Below are 22,019 nucleotides of genomic sequence, written 5' to 3'. Positions count from 1 at the left end.
GAGGGAGAGATACTAGACAGAGGGAGAGATACTAGACAGAGGGAGAGATAATGAATGGGAAGAGGATGAAAGACTAATAAAAGCACAATATTTAAAACATTTGTTTTGAGTGTGTTCTGACTCTTACTGCTGTGTGATCTGTGATTCATTGATTTAATACTGTATGTTCCTGAGAGAGAGATTGATAGGCAGGGGCTTGAGAGTTGAGTTCTCTGTCTGACGTGTGCTGTGCATCACTCCAGGAAGTCCCCCTGGATCAGAACAGGAAGTCATGGAGAGAGGGCAGGTCATTGACTAATGAGCTTCACTTCCTACCTCACACCAGAGAGAGTGTAGGTGGCTTTGATCACTGAAACCTGCTTAATGATGTCTAATGCCTGTATAGATCCAACCTCATATGGGGGTTGGGGAGTGGATTATGTGTACATGTAACATGCGGGTATAGTTTGTGTGTGTGTTTGCGTGTGTGTGTGTACTGTATGTATGTGTGCATGTTTGTGAATTGAATGCCCTGCACTGTACTGTGTAATAACTCATTGTTAGAGTACTGCGGTGTGTGCAGAGGCGGGACAGGGGGGTTGTCAGAACGGTTGCTCTCTCCGTGACCCTCTTATCGGCCCTCCCGCCTCTTTATCTGTCCATATCTGCTGGCGTGTGGAGAAGGGGGGCCCTGCCCGGCCACATGCTGGCTCTATGTCAAACCCTGTTGACCCCTTGACTCCCACAGGCTTATCTCCCACTCTCTTAAAAACCAAAGCCTTGTTTCAGCTTGTCACAGTGGGGGCACAACTTCAGCTCTATTCCGCTCCGCCACTCCGCTCTGTGTGTTTGTTTTCCAGCGAGTGCTGATTAGTCAACAGGGCATGGAATGGAAGGCTTTCCTGCTGGGGGGCGGGGGCATTTTGGGGTGTCTATCCTTAGTATATGCCTTCATAATGTCCTCCCTTTATGTGGCATGTAGATAATCCAGTCAATTTTTGGCCCATGGGCCACTAGATTACCCTCTAAAATGAAGATTGCTTTATTGGTCATTACACACAAGGTCCAACTAAGGCAATGGCATCTAACATTTGATGCTAGCAATCCTGATGCCAGCTAAATTCCCATCAGATTTTTCACGTTGGACCCGGGACTCGAACTGGCAACCCTCCGGTTGCTGGCCTGCCTTTAACCGCTAGGCTACCTGCCTGACACTATTAGTTATGAATTAGATAATCAGGTCAAGCTTTGGCCCATGAGTCACTAGATTACCCTCTATTAGTTATCAATCAATGCTTGTTGCTGATTTGCAAAGTTTGTATAATGTTCTATGTATCAATAATATGATATGGCCTGACATTACCATAAAACTAGAATGTGTTTTACAGTGAAATATCAATGAAGGAGCAGAGAATATCTGTAATGAAATTCACAGGCTAGGCCAGGGTCCATGAATTTCATTTAATGAGCTTTGTGGCAATTCCCTCCTCTTCTGTCTGTGAAGCAGGAATACAGTTATTCTAATAATGAGGACTGTATCATTTTTATTGCACATAGCTGTACAGCCGTTCCAGGTCTATAACTGCATCTTTATTAGGTTTATTTAGCTACATTTAGGGGACAAATTTTCATATGTTGCCTGTCTTTCAAATAGAAGTTGTTCTATAAATCTTGACTATAACCAATGGTTTATTTTTCTCTCCCTTTTTCCTCCTTTTTCACTCCCCTCTTTCTCTCTCCATCCCCTCTTCCTGTCCTTCTCTCTACCTCTCTGTCCTCCCTGCAGGTTTCGGCTTTGTAACTTTCGAGGTTGAGGACGTTGTGGAGAAAGTATGCGAGATCCACTTTCATGAAATCAATAATAAAATGGTGAGTGGCTCTCGCTTTTCAAAACGGCAAACGGTGCTGGCTGGATTAATATTTGATTTTCTCTTTAGTAGAGCGGTAACGACGGCAGGCATCTCACACACACACACACACACACACACACACACACACACACACACACACACACACACACACACACACACACACACACACACACACACACACACACACACACACACACACACACACACACACACACACACACACACACACACACACACACACACACACACACACACACACACAACTACACACAGGTTTTTAGGGCTATGGAGTCAGTGGTGTGCACTGTGCACTGATGACCACACACCATGAAATTGTGTGTGTGAGCCGTTCCTGGCAGAAGGGCAAAACAACCTGTCCCTACCTCACGCAAAATCAGGCTGGAACAGGTATCCATGTCTGAAAGCTGTTGGCATTATTGAAAAAACAACAACATTAAACCTATATGTCCAGGCTGTTTCAATGCCACACCTTTTGCCAGACCTGGTGTTGATGTTTATTCTTCGTTACATTTACATTACATTTAAGTCATTTAGCAGACGCTCTTATCCAGAGCGACTTACAAATTGGTGCATTCACCTTATAACATCCAGTGGAACAGTCACTTTACAATAGTGCATCTAAATCTTAAAGGGGGGGTGAGAGGGATTACTTATCCTATCCTAGGTATTCCTTAAAGAGGTGGGGTTTCAGGTGTCTCCGGAAGGTGGTGATTGACTCCGCTGTCCTGGCGTCGTGAGGGAGTTTGTTCCACCATTGGGGGGCCAGAGCAGCGAACAGTTTTGACTGGGCTGAGCGGGAGCTGTACTTCCTCAGTGGTAGGGAGGCGAGCAGGCCAGAGGTGGATGAACGCAGTGCCCTTGTTTGGGTGTAGGGCCTGATCAGAGCCTGGAGGTACTGAGGTGCCGTTCCCCTCACAGCTCCGTAGGCAAGCACCATGGTCTTGTAGCGGATGCGGGCTTCAACTGGAAGCACTCATCTTCAGTAGTGGCAGTGTGTTTCCAGTAGACTGGTCCTGGGTCAGGGTTAATGGCCAGTTGACCAGGTGGTGGTGGGGGGGATGCTATGAGCAGGCTGGCTGAGGCCCAGGACGGCAAGGCCATGGTGGGCAGAGAGGAGGAAAGTGGTGGTGGTGGTGATGCCTCAATGTACTGTTAGCCTGCACTAGTTGCCTTGTGACTCATGCAGTCTGCTGTGGCACAAACAGTGCAGTGGAACAGTGTAGGTGGAAAATATCAGACCCGGCATGGCTCCATATCCTGGCCTGCCGTGCACTGACAACTCTCCCTCCTTAGTCAACACTACCACTACTACACTACTCTCCCTCCTTAGTCAACACTACCACTACTACACTACTCTCCCTCCTTAGTCAACACTACCACTACTACTACTACTCCCTCCTTAGTCAACACTACCACTACTACACTACTCTCCCTCCTTAGTCAACACTACCACTACTACACTACTCTCCCTCCTTAGTCAACACTACCACTACTACACTACTCTCCCTCCTTAGTCAACACTACCACTACTACACTACTCTCCCTCCTTAGTCAACACTACCACTACTACACTACTCTCCCTCCTTAGTCAACACTACCACTACTACACTACTCTCCCTCCTTAGTCAACACTACCACTACTACACTACTCTCCCTCCTTAGTCAACACTACCACTACTACACTACTCTCCCTCCTTAGTCAACACTACCACTACTACACTACTCTCCCTCCTTAGTCAACACTACCCACTACTCTCCCTCCTTAGTCAACACTACTCTCCCTCCTTAGTCAACACTACCACTACTACACTACTCTCCCTCCTTAGTCAACACTATCACTACTACACTACTCTCCCTCCTTAGTCAACACTACCACTACTACACTACTCTCCCTCCTTAGTCAACACTACCACTACTACACTACTCTCCCTCCTTAGTCAACACTACCACTACTACACTACTCTCCCTCCTTAGTCAACACTATTCACTACTACACTACTCTCCCTCCTTAGTCAACACTACCACTATTACACTACTCTCCCTCCTTAGTCAACACTACCACTACTACACTACTCTCCCTCCTTAGTCAACACTACCACTACTACACTACTCTCCCTCCTTAGTCAACACTACCACTACTACACTACTCTCCCTCCTTAGTCAACACTACCACTACTACACTACTCTCCCTCCTTAGTCAACACTACCACTACTACACTACTCTCCCTCCTTAGTCAACACTACCACTACTACACTACTCTCCCTCCTTAGTCAACACTACCACTACTACCACTACTCTCCCTCCTTAGTCAACACTACCACTATTACACTACTCTCCCTCCTTAGTCAACACTACCACTACTACACTACTACACTCCCTCCTTAGTCAACACTACCACTACTACACTACTCTCCCTCCTTAGTCAACACTACCACTACTACACTACTCTCCCTCCTTAGTCAACACTACCACACTACACTACTCTCCCTCCTTAGTCAACACTACCACTACTACACTACTACTCTCTCCCTCCTTAGTCAACACTACCACTACTACACTACTCTCCCTCCTTAGTCAACACTACCACTACCACACTACTCTCCCTCCTTAGTCAACACTACCACTACCACACTACTCTCCCTCCTTAGTCAACACTACCACCTCCTTAGTCAACACTACCACTACTACACTACTCTCCCTCCTTAGTCAACACTACCACTACTACACTACTCTCCCTCCTTAGTCAACACTACCACTACCACACTACTCTCCCTCCTTAGTCAACACCACCACTATTACACTACTCTCCCTTCTTAGTCAACACTACCACTACCACACTACTCTCCCTCCTTAGTCAACACTACCACTACCACACTACTCTCCCTCCTTAGTCAACACTACCACTACTACACTACTCTCCCTCCTTAGTCAACACTACCACTACCACACTACTCTCCCTCCTTAGTCAACACTACCACTACTACACTACTCTCCCTCCTTAGTCAACACTACCACTACTACACTACTCTCCCTCCTTAGTCAACACTACCACTACTACACTACTCTCCCTCCTTAGTCAACACTACCACTACTACACTACTCTCCCTCCTTAGTCAACACTACCACTACTACACTACTCTCCCTCCTTAGTCAACACTACCACTACTACACTACTCTCCCTCCTTAGTCAACACTACCACTACTACACTACTCCCCTCCTTAGTCAACACTACCACTACTACACTACTCTCCCTCCTTAGTCAACACTACCACTACTACACTACTCTCCCTCCTTAGTCAACACCACCACTACTACACTACTCTCCCTCCTTAGTCAACACTACCACTACCACACTACTCTCCCTCCTTAGTCAACACTACCACTACCACACTACTCTCCCTCCTTAGTCAACACTACCACTACCACACTACTCTCCTCCTTAGTCAACACTACCACTACTACACTACTCTCCCTCCTTAGTCAACACTACCACTACTACACTACTCTCCCTCCTTAGTCAACACTACCACTACTACACTACTCTCCCTCCTTAGTCAACACTACCACTACTACACTACTCTCCCTCCTTAGTCAACACTACCACTACTACACTACTCCCCCTCCTTAGTCAACACTACCACTACCACACTACTCTCCCTCCTTAGTCAACACTACCACTACTACACTACTCCCCTCCTTAGTCAACACTACCACTACTACACTACTCTCCCTCCTTAGTCAACACTACCACTACCACACTACTCTCCGTCCACAAGCCTGCACTGGGCCTAACAGTTATGAATGCGACAACTGAGATTTTAAGACTTTATATAATACTTCTCCTCCTCTTTAGTGCTTCACTCACACAGACATACATGGTGATGAAGTCAAAACTGCCACCTCTATGTCAATACTCATTCTTTTCTCATCCATTAAACCTTAAACCCCCAGAGAGATGAGATGATGAGCTCATTCTTGTGATTCAGTCAGCAGGGCCAGGCAGGCTTCTACCCAGTGGATCACCCTACACCCACCACTATACCACTGCCAGTTGTCCACTAGTCCCTCCCCCCACCACTGTAGCCATAAGTACACTTGTCTCTTCCTCCACCACCCACCAATGTAGCCAGCAGTCCACCAGTATCTTCACCCACCACTGTAGCCAGTAGTCCACTAGTCTCTTCCTCCACCACTGTAGCCAGTCATCCATTATTCTCTTCCTCCACCACTGTAGCCAGTCATCCATTAGTTTCTTCCTCCAACACTTTGGCCATTAGTCCTCTAGTCTCTTCATCCAACACTGTAGCCAGTCATCCATTTGTCTCTTCCTCCAACACTGTAGCTAGTCATCCATTAGTCTCTTCCTCCAACACTGTAGCCAGTCATCCATTAGTCTCTTCCTCCAGCACTGTAGCCAGTCATCCATTAGTCTCTTCCTCCAGCACTGTAGCCAGTCATCCATTAGTCTCTTCCTCCAACACTTTAGCCAGTTCCATTATTCTCTTCCTCTAGCCAGTCATCCATTAGTTTCTTCCTCCAACACTTTAGCCAGTCATCCATTAGTCTCTTCCTCCAACACTGTAGCCAGTCATCCATTAGTCTCTTCCTCCAACACTGTAGCCAGTCATCCATTAGTCTCTTCCTCCAACACTGTAGCCAGTCATCCATTAGTCTCTTCCTCCAGCACTGTAGCCAGTCATCCATTAGTTTCTTCCTCCAACACTTTGGCCATTAGTCCTCTAGTCTCTTCCTCCAACACTGTAGCCAGTCATCCATTTGTCTCTTCCTCCAACACTGTAGCCAGTCATCCATTAGTCTCTTCCTCCAACACTGTAGCCAGTCATCCATTATTCTCTTCCTCCAGCACTGTAGCCAGTCATCCATTATTCTCTTCCTCCACCACTGTAGCCAGTCATCCATTAGTTTCTTCCTCCAACACTTTGGCCATTAGTCCTCTAGTCTCTTCCTCCAACACTGTAGCCAGTCATCCAGTCTCTTCCTCCAACACTGTAGCCAGTCATCCATTTGTCTCTTCCTCCAACACTGTAGTCATCCATTTGTATCTTCCTAGTCATCCATTAGTCTCTTCCTCCAACACTGTAGCCAGTCATCCATTAGTCTCTTCCTCCAACACTGTAGCCAGTCATCCATTAGTCTCTTCCTCCAGCACTGTAGCCAGTCATCCATTAGTCTCTTCCTCCAACACTTTAGCCAGTCATCCATTTGTCTCTTCCTCCAACACTGTAGCCAGTCATCCATTAGTCTCTTCCTCCAACACTGTAGCCAGTCATCCATTTGTCTCTTCCTCCAACACTGTAGCCAGTCATCCATTTGTCTCTTCCTCCAACACTGTAGCCAGTCATCCATTTGTCTCTTCCTCCAACACTGTAGCCAGTCATCCATTAGTCTCTTCCTCCAGCACTGTAACCAGTCATCCATTAGTCTCTTCCTCCAACACTGTAGCCAGTCATCCATTAGTCTCTTCCTCCAGCACTGTAGCCAGTCATCCATTATTCTCTTCCTCCACCACTGTAGCCAGTCATCCATTAGTTTCTTCCTCCAACACTTTGGCCATTAGTCCTCTAGTCTCTTCCTCCAACACTGTAGCCAGTCATCCATTTGTCTCTTCCTCCAACACTGTAGCCAGTCATCCATTAGTCTCTTCCTCCAACACTGTAGCCAGTCATCCATTATTCTCTTCCTCCACCACTGTAGCCAGTCATCCATTATTCTCTTCCTCCACCACTGTAGCCAGTCATCCATTATTCTCTTCCTCCACCACTGTAGCCAGTCATCCATTAGTTTCTTCCTCCAACACTTTGGCCATTAGTCCTCTAGTCTCTTCCTCCAACACTGTAGCCAGTCATCCATTAGTCTCTTCCTCCAACACTGTAGCCAGTCATCCATTAGTCTCTTCCTCCAACACTGTAGCCAGTCATCCATTTGTATCTTCCTCCAACACTGTAGCTAGTCATCCATTAGTCTCTTCCTCCAACACTGTAGCCAGTCATCCATTAGTCTCTTCCTCCAGCACTGTAGCCAGTCATCCATTAGTCTCTTCCTCCAACACTGTAGCCAGTCATCCATTAGTCTCTTCCTCCAGCACTGTAGCCAGTCATCCATTATTCTCTTCCTCCACCACTGTAGCCAGTCATCCATTAGTTTCTTCCTCCAACACTTTGGCCATTAGTCCTCTAGTCTCTTCCTCCAACACTGTAGCCAGTCATCCATTTGTCTCTTCCTCCAACACTGTAGCCAGTCATCCATTAGTCTCTTCCTCCAACACTGTAGCCAGTCATCCATTATTCTCTTCCTCCACCACTGTAGCCAGTCATCCATTATTCTCTTCCTCCAACACTGTAGCCAGTCATCCATTAGTTTCTTCCTCCAACACATTTTGGCCATTAGTCCTCATCCAGTCTCTTCCTCCAACACTGTAGCCAGTCATCCATTAGTCTCTTCCTCCAACACTGTAGCCAGTCATCCATTAGTCTCTTCCTCCAACACTGTAGCCAGTCATCCATTTGTATCTTCCTCCAACACTGTAGCCAGTCATCCATTAGTCTCTTCCTCCAACACTGTAGCCAGTCATCCATTAGTCTCTTCCTCCAGCACTTAGCCAGTCATCCATTCATCCATTAGTCTCTTCCTCCAACACTGTAGCCAGTCATCCATTAGTCTCTTCCTCCAACACTGTAGCCAGTCATCCATTTGTCTCTTCCTCCAACACTGTAGCCAGTCATCCGTTTGTCTCTTCCTCCAACACTGTAGCCAGTCATCCATTTGTCTCTTCCTCCAACACTGTAGCCAGTCATCCATTAGTCTCTTCCTCCAGCACTGTAACCAGTCATCCATTAGTCTCTTCCTCCAACACTGTAGCCAGTCATCCATTAGTCTCTTCCTCCAGCACTGTAGCCAGTCATCCATTATTCTCTTCCTCCACCGCTGTAGCCAGTCATCCATTAGTTTCTTCCTCCAACACTTTGGCCATTAGTCCTCTAGTCTCTTCCTCCAACACTGTAGCCAGTCATCCATTTGTCTCTTCCTCCAACACTGTAGCAAGTCATCCATTAGTCTCTTCCTCCAACACTGTAGCCAGTCATCCATTATTCTCTTCCTCCACCACTGTAGCCAGTCATCCATTAGTTTCTTCCTCCAACACTTTGGCCATTAGTCCTCTAGTCTCTTCCTCCAACACTGTAGCCAGTCATCCATTTGTCTCTTCCTCCAACGCTGTAGCCAGTCATCCATTAGTCTCTTCCTCCAACACTGTAGCCAGTCATCCATTATTCTCTTCCTCCACCACTGTAGCCAGTCATCCATTAGTTTCTTCCTCCAACACTTTGGCCATTAGTCCTCTAGTCTCTTCCTCCAACACTGTAGCCAGTCATCCATTTGTCTCTTCCTCCAACACTGTAGCCAGTCATCCATTAGTCTCTTCCTCCAACACTGTAGCCAGTCATCCATTAGTCTCTTCCTCCAGCACTGTAGCCAGTCATCCATTAGTCTCTTCCTCCACCACTGTAGCCAGTCATCCATTAGTCTCTTCCTCCAACACTGTAGCCATTAGTCCTCGAGTCTCTTCCTCCACCACTGTAGCCAGTAGTCCATAAGTCTCTTCCTCCAACACTGTAGCCATTAGTCCATTAGTCTCTTCCTCTATGACCCACCACTGTAGCCAGTCATCCATTAGTCTCTTCCTCCACCACTGTAGCCAGACATCCATAAGTCTCTTCCTCCACCACTGTAGCCAGTCATCCATTAGTTTCTTCCTCCAACACTTTGGCCATTAGTCCTCTAGTCTCTTCCTCCAACACTGTAGCCAGTCATCCATTATTCTCTTCCTCCACCACTGTAGCCAGTCATCCATTAGTCTCTTCCTCCAACACTGTAGCCAGTCATCCATTAGTCTCTTCCTCCAGCACTGTAGCCAGTCATCCATTATTCTCTTCCTCCACCACTGTAGCCAGTCATCCATTAGTTTCTTCCTCCAACACTTTGGCCATTAGTCCTCTAGTCTCTTCCTCCAACACTGTAGCCAGTCATCCATTAGTCTCTTCCTCCAACACTGTAGCCAGTCATCCATTTGTCTCTTCCTCCAACACTGTAGCCAGTCATCCATTTGTCTCTTCCTCCAACACTGTAGCCAGTCATCCATTAGTCTCTTCCTCCAACACTGTAGCCAGTCATCCATTAGTCTCTTCCTCCACCACTGTAGCCAGTAGTCCATCTAGTCTCTTCCTCCAACACTGTAGCCAGTCATCCATTAGTCTCTTCCTCCAACATGACCCACCACTCCAACACTGTAGCCAGTCATCCATTAGTCTCTTCCTCCAGCACTGTAGCCAGTCATCCATTAGTCTCTTCCTCCAACACTGTAGCCAGTCATCCATTAGTTTCTTCCTCCAACACTTTGGCCATTAGTCCTCTAGTCTCTTCCTCCAACACTGTAGCCAGTCATCCATTAGTCTCTTCCTCCACCACTGTAGCCAGTCATCCATTAGTCTCTTCCTCCAACACTGTAGCCATTAGTCCTCTAGTCTCTTCCTCCACCACTGTAGCCAGTCATCCATTAGTCTCTTCCTCCAACACTGTAGCCAGTCATCCATTAGTCTCTTCCTCCACCACTGAAGCCAGTCATCCATTAGTCTCTTCCTCCACCACTGTAGCCAGTCATCCATTAGTCTCTTCCTCCACCACCCACCACTGTAGCCAGTCATCCATTAGTCTCTTCCTCCAACACACCTCTGTAGCCAGTAGTCCACTAGTCTCTTCCTCCAACACTGTAGCCAGTCATCCATTAGTCTCTTCCTCCACCACTGTAGCCAGTCATCCATTAGTCTCTTCCTCCAACACTGTAGCCATTAGTCCTCTAGTCTCTTCCTCCAACACTGTAGCCAGTCATCCATTAGTCTCTTCCTCCAACACTGTAGCCATTAGTCCTCTAGTCTCTTCCTCCACCACTGTAGCCAGTAGTCCATAAGTCTCTTCCTCCACCACTGTAGCCAGTCATCCATTAGTCTCTTCCTCCAACACTGTAGCCAGTCATCCATTAGTCTCTTCCTCCACCACTGAAGCCAGTCATCCATTAGTCTCTTCCTCCACCACTTAGCCAGTCATCCATTAGTCTCTTCCTCCACCACCCACCTCTGTAGCCAGTAGTCCACTAGTCTCTTCCCCCACCACCCACCTCTGTAGCCAGTAGTCCAGTAGTCTCTTCCCCCACCACCCACCTCTGTAGCCAGTAGTTCACTAGTCTCTTCCTCCAACACTGTAGCCAGTCATCCATTAGTCTCTTCCTCCACCACTGTAGCCAGTCATCCATTAGTCTCTTCCTCCAACACTGTAGCCATTAGTCCTCTAGTCTCTTCCTCCAAGTCACTGTAGCCAGTCATCATCCAACACCATTAGTCTCTTCCTCCAACACTGTAGCCATTAGTCCTCTAGTCTCTTCCTCCACCACTGTAGCCAGTAGTCCATAAGTCTCTTCCTCCACCACTGTAGCCAGTCATCCATTAGTCTCTTCCTCCAACACTGTAGCCAGTCATCCATTAGTCTCTTCCTCCACCACTGAAGCCAGTCATCCATTAGTCTCTTCCTCCACCACTGTAGCCAGTCATCCATTAGTCTCTTCCTCCACCACCCACCTCTGTAGCCAGTAGTCCACTAGTCTCTTCCCCCACCACCCACCTCTGTAGCCAGTAGTCCAGTAGTCTCTTCCCCCACCGCCCACCTCTGTAGCCAGTAGTCCAGTAGTCTCTTCTCCCACCACCCACCTCTGTAGCCAGTAGTCCAGTAGTCTCTTCTCCCACCACCCACCTCTGTAGCCAGTAGTCCACTAGTCTCTTCTCCCACCTCCCACCTCTGTAGCCAGTAGTCCACTAGTCTCTTCCTCCACCACCCACCTCTGTAGCCAGTAGTCCACTAGTCTCTTCTCCCACCACCCACCTCTGTAGCCAGTAGTCCACTAGTCTCTTCCTCCACCACCCACCTCTGTAGCCAGTAGTCCACTAGTCTCTTCTCCCACCACCCACCTCTGTAGCCAGTAGTCCACTAGTCTCTTCCTCCACCACCCACCTCTGTAGCCAGTAGTCCACTAGTCTCTTCTCCCACCACCCACCTCTGTAGCCAGTAGTCCACTAGTCTCTTCTCCCACCACCCACCTCTGTAGCCAGTAGTCCACTAGTCTCTTCCTCCACCACCCACCTCTGTAGCCAGTAGTCCACTAGTCTCTTCTCCCACCACCCACCTCTGTAGCCAGTAGTCCACGAGTCTCTTCCCCCACCACCCACCTCTGTAGCCAGTAGTCCACTCGTCTCTTCCCCCACCACCCACCTCTGTAGCCAGTAGTCCACTAGTCTCTTCCTCCACCACCCACCTCTGTAGCCAGTAGTCCACTAGTCTCTTCTCCCACCACCCACCTCTGTAGCCAGTAGTCCACTAGTCTCTTCCTCCACCACCCACCTCTGTAGCCAGTAGTCCACTAGTCTCTTCCTCCACCACCCACCTCTGTAGCCAGTAGTCCACTAGTCTCTTCCTCCACCACCCACCTCTGTAGCCAGTAGTCCACTAGTCTCTTCCTCCACCACCCACCTCTGTAGCCAGTAGTCCACTAGTCTCTTCCTCCACCACCCACCTCTGTAGCCAGTAGTCCACTTGTCTCTTCCTCCACCTCTGTAGCCAGTAGTCCACTAGTATCTTCTCCCACCACCTACCTCTGTAGCCAGTAGTCCACTAGTCTCTTCCCCCACCACCCACCTCTGTAGCCAGTAGTCCACTAGTCTCTTCCCCCACCACCCACCTCTGTAGCCAGTAGTCTCTTCCTCCACCTCTGTAGCCAGTAGTCTTCTCCCACCACCTACCTCTGTAGCCAGTAGTCCACTAGTCTCTTCCCCCACCACCCACCTCTGTAGCCAGTAGTCCACTAGTCTCTTCTCCCACCACCCACCTCTGTAGCCAGTAGTCCACTAGTCTCTTCTCCCACCACCTACCTCTGCAGCCAGTAGTCCACTAGTCTCTTTCCCCACCACCCACCTCTGTAGCCAGTAGTCCACTAGTCTCTTCTCCCACCACCTACCTCTGTAGCCAGTAGTCCACTAGTCTCTTCCCCCACCACCCACCTCTGTAGCCAGTAGTCCACTTGTCTCTTCCTCCACCTCTGTAGCCAGTAGTCCACTAGTCTCTTCTTCCACCACCCACCTCTGTAGCCAGTAGTCCACTTGTCTCTTCCTCCACCACAGTAGCCAGTAGTCCACTAGTCTCTGATTTGATAGATGTTTAGTTAGTGCAAATCAAGTCTGACATTTTCAAGTGGATATTACAAATTTTAGAAGCATTTTTAAACCTTGAACAACATGGTGATGAAATGACGATCCTACATATGTAGTTGTTCACTGACACCAAGTCTCAGCCCCCCAGACACACAGACAGATGATACCCACAGACAGACAAACAGACAGACACAGCATCCGCCCGATAGTGCATCAAATGCTCTCATTGTTCAGGGAACGCCGAGCTCCAAGCTGTGATTTCTTTATTTTGGCGATCTCTCTCTTCTCAGCCGAGCCCCACGTTGCCCATCGACTGGCTGCATTAAATTGTCCTACAGGGGAATTGCATGCATCGTTAGTATCCGTAGGGGAGGTTAAATAAGAGAGGGATGAGGAAAAAGGGACATTTCCAACCCCGGCCTCCAACAGTATTACCAGCTCCTTTCTCCATAACATGATACCTCTGTTTGTGGGGCTTCCTGGTTGCTGATTGGAGGAGCAGCTGGGAAATAAACGACAGAGAGAAGGTATGAAAAGAGAAATGAAGGGGAAGAATGTTTTGTGTGTGAAAAAGGGGTGTTGGATGGAGTCCGGCATCTTCTCTTTCTTCCCTCTCCTAATTTCCCATCCTGTTTTCAGAGTTTCTCTTTGCCAAAAGGATCAAAGCCACCTTGGAGGCATCGTATGCTAGCAGCCTGCGCATTTGTGTGTGTATGTGTGTGTGTATGCTCGCACGTGTGTGTGTACACATGTGTGTGTACGTGCGTGTGTATTTGACTTGCTAATATTCCGCTATAACATTATAGTGATTACGTTGTAAATGGCAGTAGTAATGCACTCATGGAAGTGTCCACCGTGCCCTCGTGTGAGAGATGCTTTATAGCCGGCATTTCACAAACACACCATCTGTGCCCCCTTAACCCTCAGCTTTTAAGGGGGCAGAGGGCCATCTCAGTCTCTGTCTCTACTTCCTGTGTGGAACTAGCAGGGCTGACCCAGGGAGCGTCTCCTCTCCTCTCCTCTCCTGCATAAAGAGATGATGTCACCAGGCATCTGTGGATCAGTGCCACTCTATGGGTGAGGCCCTACTGTCAGAGTGCCAGGCTCCCTGGCCCGAACCTGTTTGATACCCAGTCTGGGTAGACATAGAAAGCCATGAAACATTCAGTAGTCTCTCTTCTCCTTTCACAGTGACTCTGAGAGAGTGACTTTCTCCACAACCCGCTTCACTTTATCTCTCTGAGATCTCTGACATGTGGAGAGGCTGAGAAAGGATGAGAGGGCCAGAAATGAAGGACAAATAGGGAAGTCGAGGAGAACTCTGAGAGGCTTTTTCTATTCCTCTTCAGTACAGACAGACTGGAGTTCTGGCCCAAAAACTGGGGACCAGGTTTGCCTGAATGCCTGACTGTGTGTCAGCCTAGACAGTCTCATACCCCTCTAACACCCCTCTCACACCTCTCTCACACTCTCCCCAAATCGCTCCATACAAAACCAGGCCTCATTCCCACCCTTTGTCTTGCCTCCCCCTTCTCTATTTTCCGAACATGGCAGTTTTTAATAGATGCTTTGTCCGGTAGTACTCACTGACCTTTACTGTGCTGTGATGGTAGAATATAGGTGTTTGACTGGAGTGTTGAGCGCTCAATAAAGCCGCCCCGCCACTCAGGATAGTGGTTAAAGGCCTGGTCAGGGCAGATTGGGCCATGCAGCTGTTGGCTGTTGGACACACTGTAGAGGACTGGATTGATCCTGGCCTATTTGTTTTTACTTAACACTTAGCGGCGCATGTGACAAATACAATTTTATTTTAAATGAGGTAATTATACTGTAACCTTTCTCCTAACGGATCAGAACTGAATGTGCGATTAGAGAGGAGGGCTGTATGTCTGTACAGTGATGCCCATTCCTACACCGCCCGCATAGATGTCAACATTTAACTGCTTTGGTTTCACTGATTGGCCAAACTCAAAACCTCCCTGCCAGTACAGACGTACCCTGGCTCATTCCCACGCCGCCCCTCTCTTCCCTCCAGCCCCCTGCGTTATCCCGCCACGGCGCTAACCCATTAGCATGTATGATAAGTGCCTAGCATGTTGGTGGGCCATTTTAGAGGCTGGCTCCGCCATGCCGGGGCTCTGCAATATCATTGGGAGATAATCTACCGCTGTGAGGGAGAAAGTGGCAGCTCGGGGCGTGCAGAAAATCACTCTTATTTTCTCCTTCTCCCTCTCTTCTCTTCCCCCCTTCTCGCTTCCCTTCTTCTGATGCCACTGAGAACATGGCAGAAACACACAAGGGAGGGAAGTGTGTGTTTGTCAGAGGAGAGAGGGCCAAGGCAGAGGAAACATGACATGATTCTATTATTTTATCATTTTTTAAAATTGAACCTTTATTGAACTAGGTAAGTTAGTTAAGAACAAATTCTAATTTACAATGACGGCCTATACCGGCCAAGCCCGGACAACGCTGAGCTAATTGTGCGCCGCCCTATGGGACTCCCAATTACGGCCGGTTGTGATACAGCCTGGAATCGAACCAGGGTGTCTGTAGTGATGTTGATATATCCCTCAACGCATTTAATCCCATTACGTGACATCATGTTACGTTGATTCTTCCTATCTCTCTCTCTGTGTATTTACTCAGCCTTTTCTGTCCATGAGGAGTTGGTGTACAGCTAAGACTCTTTCTCTCTCTGTATCTGTCTTTCTCTCTTCCTTTTCTTCTCTCTATCTCTCTCTCCTTTCTCTTTCTCTCTCTCCTTCTTCTTTCTCTCTCTCTCTCTCTCTCTCTCTCTCTCTCTCTCTCTCTCTCTCTCTCTCTCTCACCTCTCTCTCTCCATCTTTTTTTCTCTCTCTCCCTCTCTCTCTCTCTCACCTCTCTCTCTCTCCATCTTTTTTTTCTCTCTCTCTCCTTTTTCTCTCCTACTCTCTCTCTCTCTCCTTCTTTTTTCTCTCTCCTTTTTCCTCTCTCTCTCTCTCTCTCTTTCTCTCTCTCACCTTTCTCTCTCCTTCTTTGTTTCTCTCTCTCTCTCTTTTCTCTCCTACTCTTTTTCTCCTTCTCTCTCCTCTTTGTTTCTTTTCTCCTCTCTCCTACTCTCTCTCTCTCTTTTTTTTCTCTCCTTTTTTCTCTCTCCTTTCTCTCTCTCTTTCTCTCTCTCACCCTTTCCTTCTTTGTTTCTCTCTCCCTCTCCATTTTCTCTCCTACTCTCTCTCTCTCTCTCCTTCTTTTTTTCTCTCTCCTTCTTTGTTTCTCTCTCTCCCTCTCCTTTTTCTCTCCTACTCTCTCTCTCTCTCCTTCTTTTTTTCTCTCTCCTTTTTTCCTCTCTCTCCTTTCTCTCTCTCTTTCTCTCTCTCACCTTTCTCTCTCCTTCTTTGTTTCTCTCTCTCCCTCTCCCTTTTCTCTCCTACTCTCTCTCTCTCCTCCTTTTTTTCTCTCTCTCCTTTCTCTCTCTCCTTTCTCTCTCTCCTTTTTTCTCTCTCTCTCCTTTCTCTCTCTCCTTTTTTCTCTCTCTCTCCTTTTCTCTCTCTCTCTTTTTTTCTCTCTCTCTCCTTTCTCTCTCTCCTTTTTTCTCTCTCTCTCTCCTTTTTTTCTCTCTCCTTCTTTTCTCTCTCTCTCTCTCCTTTGTTTTCTCTCTCCTCTCTTTTTTTTCTCTCTCTCTCCTTTTTTTCTCTCCTTTTTCTCTTCTCTCTCTTCTTTTCTCTCTCTCTCTCTCTCTCTTTCTCTCTCTCTCTCTCTCTTTCTCTCTCTCCTTTTTTTCTCTCTCTCCTTTCTCTCTCTTTTTTCTCTCTCTCTCTTTTTCTCGCCTTCTCTCTCTCTCCTCTCTCTCTCTCTCTCTCTCTATCCTTTCTCTCTCCTTCTTTTTTCTCTCTCTCTCTCCTTTTTCTCTTTCTCTCTTTTTTCCTCTCTCCTCTCCCTCTCTCTCTCTCTCTTTCTCTCTCTCCTTCTCTCTCTCTCTTTCTCTCTTTTTCTCTCTCTCTCTCTCTCTCTCTCCTTTTTCTCTCTCTCTCTCTCTCATTGTTTCTCTCTCTCTCTCTCTCTCTCTCTCTCTCTCTCTCTCTCTCTCTCTCTCATTCTTTCTCTCTCTGCCTGACTGCCTGCTTGTCCACTGTATCTGTCTGTGTGTTTACACACGGTAGCACTTCAGTATTTAAGAGTAGGTTAAGCTAACAGAGGTGAATTGTGATATTTGAAAAGATTACAGTAATTTGGCCAATTGTATTGGAGCATGCCATTTCCAAAGTGCTCTTTCAGACCAGACATGTCAAAACGGAGAAGAGGAGGAAATCCAGTTCTTAGAAAGGGGGAATTAAAGTATCGGGGGGAGATATAAAGAGTAGAATTTCCTGTCCATAATTGCCCTTCCCAAAATGGCAAAACCCCAGTGGAAATGGCATGGTAAAGCTAACAGGGTTTATAACATAACACCAGTGGAAATGGCATGGTAAAGCTAACAGGGTTTATAACATAACACCAGTGGAAATGGCATGGTAAAGCTAACAGGGTTTATAACATAACACCAGTGGAAATGGCATGGTAAAGCTAACAGGGTTTATAACATAACACCAGTGGAAATGGCATGGTAAAGCTAACAGGGTTTATAACATAACACCAGTGGAAATGGCATGTAAAGTAAAGCTAACCAGGGAAATTTATAACAGGGTTTATAACATAACACCAGTGGAAATGGCATGGTAAAGCTAACAGGGTTTATAACATAACACCAGTGGAAATGGAAATGGGTAAAGCTAACAGGGTTTATAACATAACACCAGTGGAAATGGTATGGTAAAGCTAACAGGGTTTATAACATAACACCAGTGGAAATGGCATGGTAAAGCTAACAGGGTTTATAACATAACACCAGTGGAAATGGCATGGTAAAGCTAACAGGGTTTATAACATAACACCAGTGGAAATGGCATGGTAAAGCTAACAGGGTTTATAACATAACACCAGTGGAAATGGCATGATAAAGCTAACAGGGTTTATAACATAACACCAGTGGAAATGGCTAACAGGGTTTATAACATAACACCAGTGGAAATGGCATGGTAAAGCTAACAGGGTTTATAACATAACACCAGTGGAAATGGCATGGTAAAGCTAACAGGGTTTATGGTCTCCTAACTGTAGTTGATGTAACACATGAAGAGAAAAAGCAGTGGAGGGGAGAGATGAGGCTGGGGCTCCCTCCACTTGCTTCACCCTGAGAGACCCCACTGTAATCTATAGCCAGGACACTGCCTGATGAAGAGCCCAACAACACACACACATGCAATGCAGGTACGCACACATACAATATTTCTTATTTGCTTTAGAGCGCCTTCCTCTCGCAAACGCCACAGTGAAAATCAATGTTCTGTTTTGGAAGCATAAATAGCCTCTGACAGCATTTCTGTGTTTTTTTCTCTGCAGATATAGATTCGTGTGTCGGGCAACATAGCTGTAAGTTGTATCAATAATGTACAGGGGCACCTCATGTCTCCCATGTAATCTAATTCAACTTGAAATGAATTATCTGTGTTAAGTTCAGGGTTCTGCCGTCGAGCAACCAAGCTGATTTCTCTTTCTTCCTCAACTCTCTCTCCCTCCCTCCACAAATATGATGGAGCAGTTTGTTAGTGACCTTTTCCCATGGTGGGGAGATGGTTGGGGGCAGGTGTGAGTGGTCTTAATGGCAGGGCTGTGCTGTTAGGTATTGGCATAAAGAGACAGAGAAAGGGCTGAGATCTCTGCGGTAAAACAGGCATTTCACTGCTTACATGTAGTATGTACACAAAATGAGTGCTTTACTGTACATTTCCTTTTATTGCCGTGCTCAGATAATAATAGTCAAAACAGGCCATCTGATGTGACCACTCTGATGACCTCTTCTCAACAGACTAGAGCCCTCCTTTTCTATTGTCATGTTTGCCTCTGTTATATTGATGTGCTGGTTTTGGGTTTAGGGGAAAGTGCCTTTCGTTCTCCTGCCTGGAGGGACTGCACTGTTGTATTGAGGGATGAGTCACTCTGCCAGCCAGGCACTGCACTCTGCAGCACTGCAGTTCTGAGGAGGAAGACGGGAAGAAGAGACGTGAGAATGAATCACTTTTGTGAATGAGGCAACTTGTCTGTCTGTCTGTCTGTCTGTCTGTCTGTCTGTCTGTCTGTCTGTCTGTCTGTCTGTCTGTCTGTCTGTCTGTCTGTCTGTCTGTCTGTCTGTCTGTCTGTCTGTCTGTCTGTCTGTCTGTCTGTCTGTCTGTCTGTCTGTCTGTCTGTCTGTCTGTCTGTCTGTCTGTCTGTCTGTCTGTCTGTCTGTCTGTCTGTCTGTCTGTCTGTCTGTCTGTCTGTCTGTCTGTCTGTCTGTCTGTCTGTCTGTCTGTCTGTCTGTCTGTCTGTCTGTCTGTCTGTCTGTCTGTCTGTCTGTCTGTCTGTCTGTCTGTCTGTCTGTCTGTCTGTCTGTCTGTCTGTCTGTCTGTCTGTCTGTCTGTCTGTCTGTCTGTCTGTCTGTCTGTCTGTCTGTCTGTCTGCTCTTAAATGTGCTTGAGGGAACAAAATGTGTCTCTAAAGAAGGTTGGTTCCACATCTTATGGCAGTCAGGGAAAGTGACAGTGTTCTTTCTGGTCTGGATCATTGTAAAAGAAAGAAAGTGCTGATGACCACTTTCCACCTCTGTCACTTTTACAAAGTTATGCTTTTACATAGTAGATATGAAGGAGTCTGTGATCCTGACTATTATGAGCTGGATTATTGTCTACATATTTTGGGCATCTATGTGGGCAAGTGGCACTTACCAACAGTAAAACATGATTGCGATTCAGTAATTGTTCTTTAGTAGGGGTTGTTTTCTTAACTGTAGTCTATCACACCATCCTGAGGCTGCACTTTCACGTTGTCACAACAGGGAGGTTGTTGGTGTTAAAAGAGCTTGTTAACATTAAAAGGAGGAAGAGGAGTGGAGGAGGAGTAGGGTGTCCTCTAATTACCCCCCAGAAGGAGACTGGCAGGTGGCAGGTCCCCCCACAGCTCCCTGCCCTTCACAGCTCCCTGCTCTCTGGTCATGGGGGGACCTGTCAATCAAACCACTCTGACAGAGGTGTGTGTGTACAGAGATGCTCTACTCACAATAATGTCACACTCTCACTAGTCATTATGAATAGATTAGGTAAATGGATGCTTGTATAAATGACGTTGGAATTAATTACCAATGGAGTTATATATTTTTTACTCTTAAAATATTTTTGGGATGGATGGATTTTGATTGGAGGAATTCAAGAGTAGGCTCTAACAGCACAAGAAGAATGTTCTTTATTGTGCTGAAAACGTCTGGAAAGGGATCTAGTTTGGACAAATCTTTCGACCTGCTTCTGTGTGTCATCTCTGCGATTGATTCTTTTATTTCATGATGACTACTGGACATTTGTCTAAAGTTTGCAGACAAATGGGAGAGGTAAACTTAGTAAACCACAGAGACTCAAACACCAGAGAATCACACACACTGTCAAACACTATTCCTCTCCACTGCACTGCCATGATAAGAGCGTCAGCCAGCCCTCCAGCTAGGGCTGTGGCAGTCAGGAAATTTCATCGGCCGGTGATTATCAAGCAAATAACTGCCGGTCTCACGGTAATTGACCGGTAATTAACATAAACACATTTAGCATCTCCTGGCTTCCATGCATAGCCTACCATCCACTGATGCAGACCTTTTGAACATTACATTTAAACAAATGGAATAAATCCATGATTAGTTTAGATAGGTCTAAAGAAACATGATATGAAGAGAATGTAGACTATTTCAGAAGAATAGAATAGTATACTCTGAGTTGTCCTTATATTAGGTACTGATCTGGATATGTCATATGGCTGTGGGCATCACTAGTTCATTTAGCAGACAAGATTTGCTTAGAATTCCGTGGCATTATTTTATATTGTTTTATTGTATGAAGAATACATTTGAACAAAGCTGAATAAAGCAGAAAGGACATTTTCTCCAAACGATAAGAGAGTGAGCAGATGCAGCTGCTCTGTGTTTAGCAGTTAACAAAGAAACAGGTATTCCTATATGCTTAATGTAGAGTTATTAGTGTAACTTTAGTTGTGATACAAATGTTGGGATATACAGTAAGTTCAAATCGTTTTTTGGGAGATGTGATGGATCATTCAATATTCCCTTTCTTTTGTTGTTCAGTAAAATCATCTCATGTGAAGAGTCAACTCATTTAATTAAAGTTCAATTCGCTACTAAATAGTTTCTTTTACATTTCTATTGGAAGGATTTCATCATTTGCAATTATATCTACTTATGACAAGGTAAAAGGTTTCTGTTTCTGTCTCCATGTGATATGGTAAATATATCCAATGCAAAAACATCTACATTTAAATGCTATTAATATTAATTTGCGTATATTACAGTTAATTCCCATATATTCCTGTTAATTCCCACGGAAAGTTTCCATATTCCCCAAAATGTGCAACTCTTGTTGTCACCCATCAGACTATTCTTGATTTAATCTTGTCTTTACATATATTAAATAATATATGCGTGAAATGTATTTTGATTTAGAATGGACCATTATCATGCATCTGTCTCGAAACAGAGGCAGTGGAATACATACGTGTAACGACGTTCTTCCTTTGTTGAAAGAGAGTCGGACCGAATTGCAGCGTGGTGGTTACTCATGTCTTTAATGAAGAGAAATGACGATACATGAAATAACTTAAATAATACAAAACAACAAACGGAACGTGAAACCTAATTACAGCCTATCTGGTGAAACTACACAGAGACAGGAACAATCACCCACGAAATACACAGTGAACCCCGGCTACCTAAATACGGTTCCCAATCAGAGACAACGAGAATCACCTGACTCTGGTTGAGAACCGCC

The 22,019-nt window shown here is 46.3% G+C and overlaps 1 protein-coding gene across 10 annotated transcripts in view; it reads left to right on the top strand.

The window, feature by feature from the left end:
• Window positions 1–22,019, top strand: part of LOC123992620 (RNA-binding protein Musashi homolog 2-like) — a 358,445-nt gene that overhangs the window by 243,172 nt on the left and 93,254 nt on the right. For all 10 annotated transcript variants that reach the window (XM_046293916.1, XM_046293915.1, XM_046293914.1 and 7 more), the window contains exon 8: window positions 1,766–1,848. In XM_046293916.1, coding sequence (XP_046149872.1) covers window positions 1,766–1,848 — 83 coding nt within the window. The remainder of the gene's footprint in view (window positions 1–1,765; window positions 1,849–22,019) is intronic.

This window comes from Oncorhynchus gorbuscha, linkage group LG13 (assembly GCF_021184085.1).
Source record: "Oncorhynchus gorbuscha isolate QuinsamMale2020 ecotype Even-year linkage group LG13, OgorEven_v1.0, whole genome shotgun sequence".
In the NCBI taxonomy this organism is placed as follows: domain Eukaryota; kingdom Metazoa; phylum Chordata; class Actinopteri; order Salmoniformes; family Salmonidae; genus Oncorhynchus; species Oncorhynchus gorbuscha.
The sequence above is the reverse complement of the archived record's forward strand: the minus strand, read 5'-3'. Positions and strand labels throughout refer to the sequence as shown.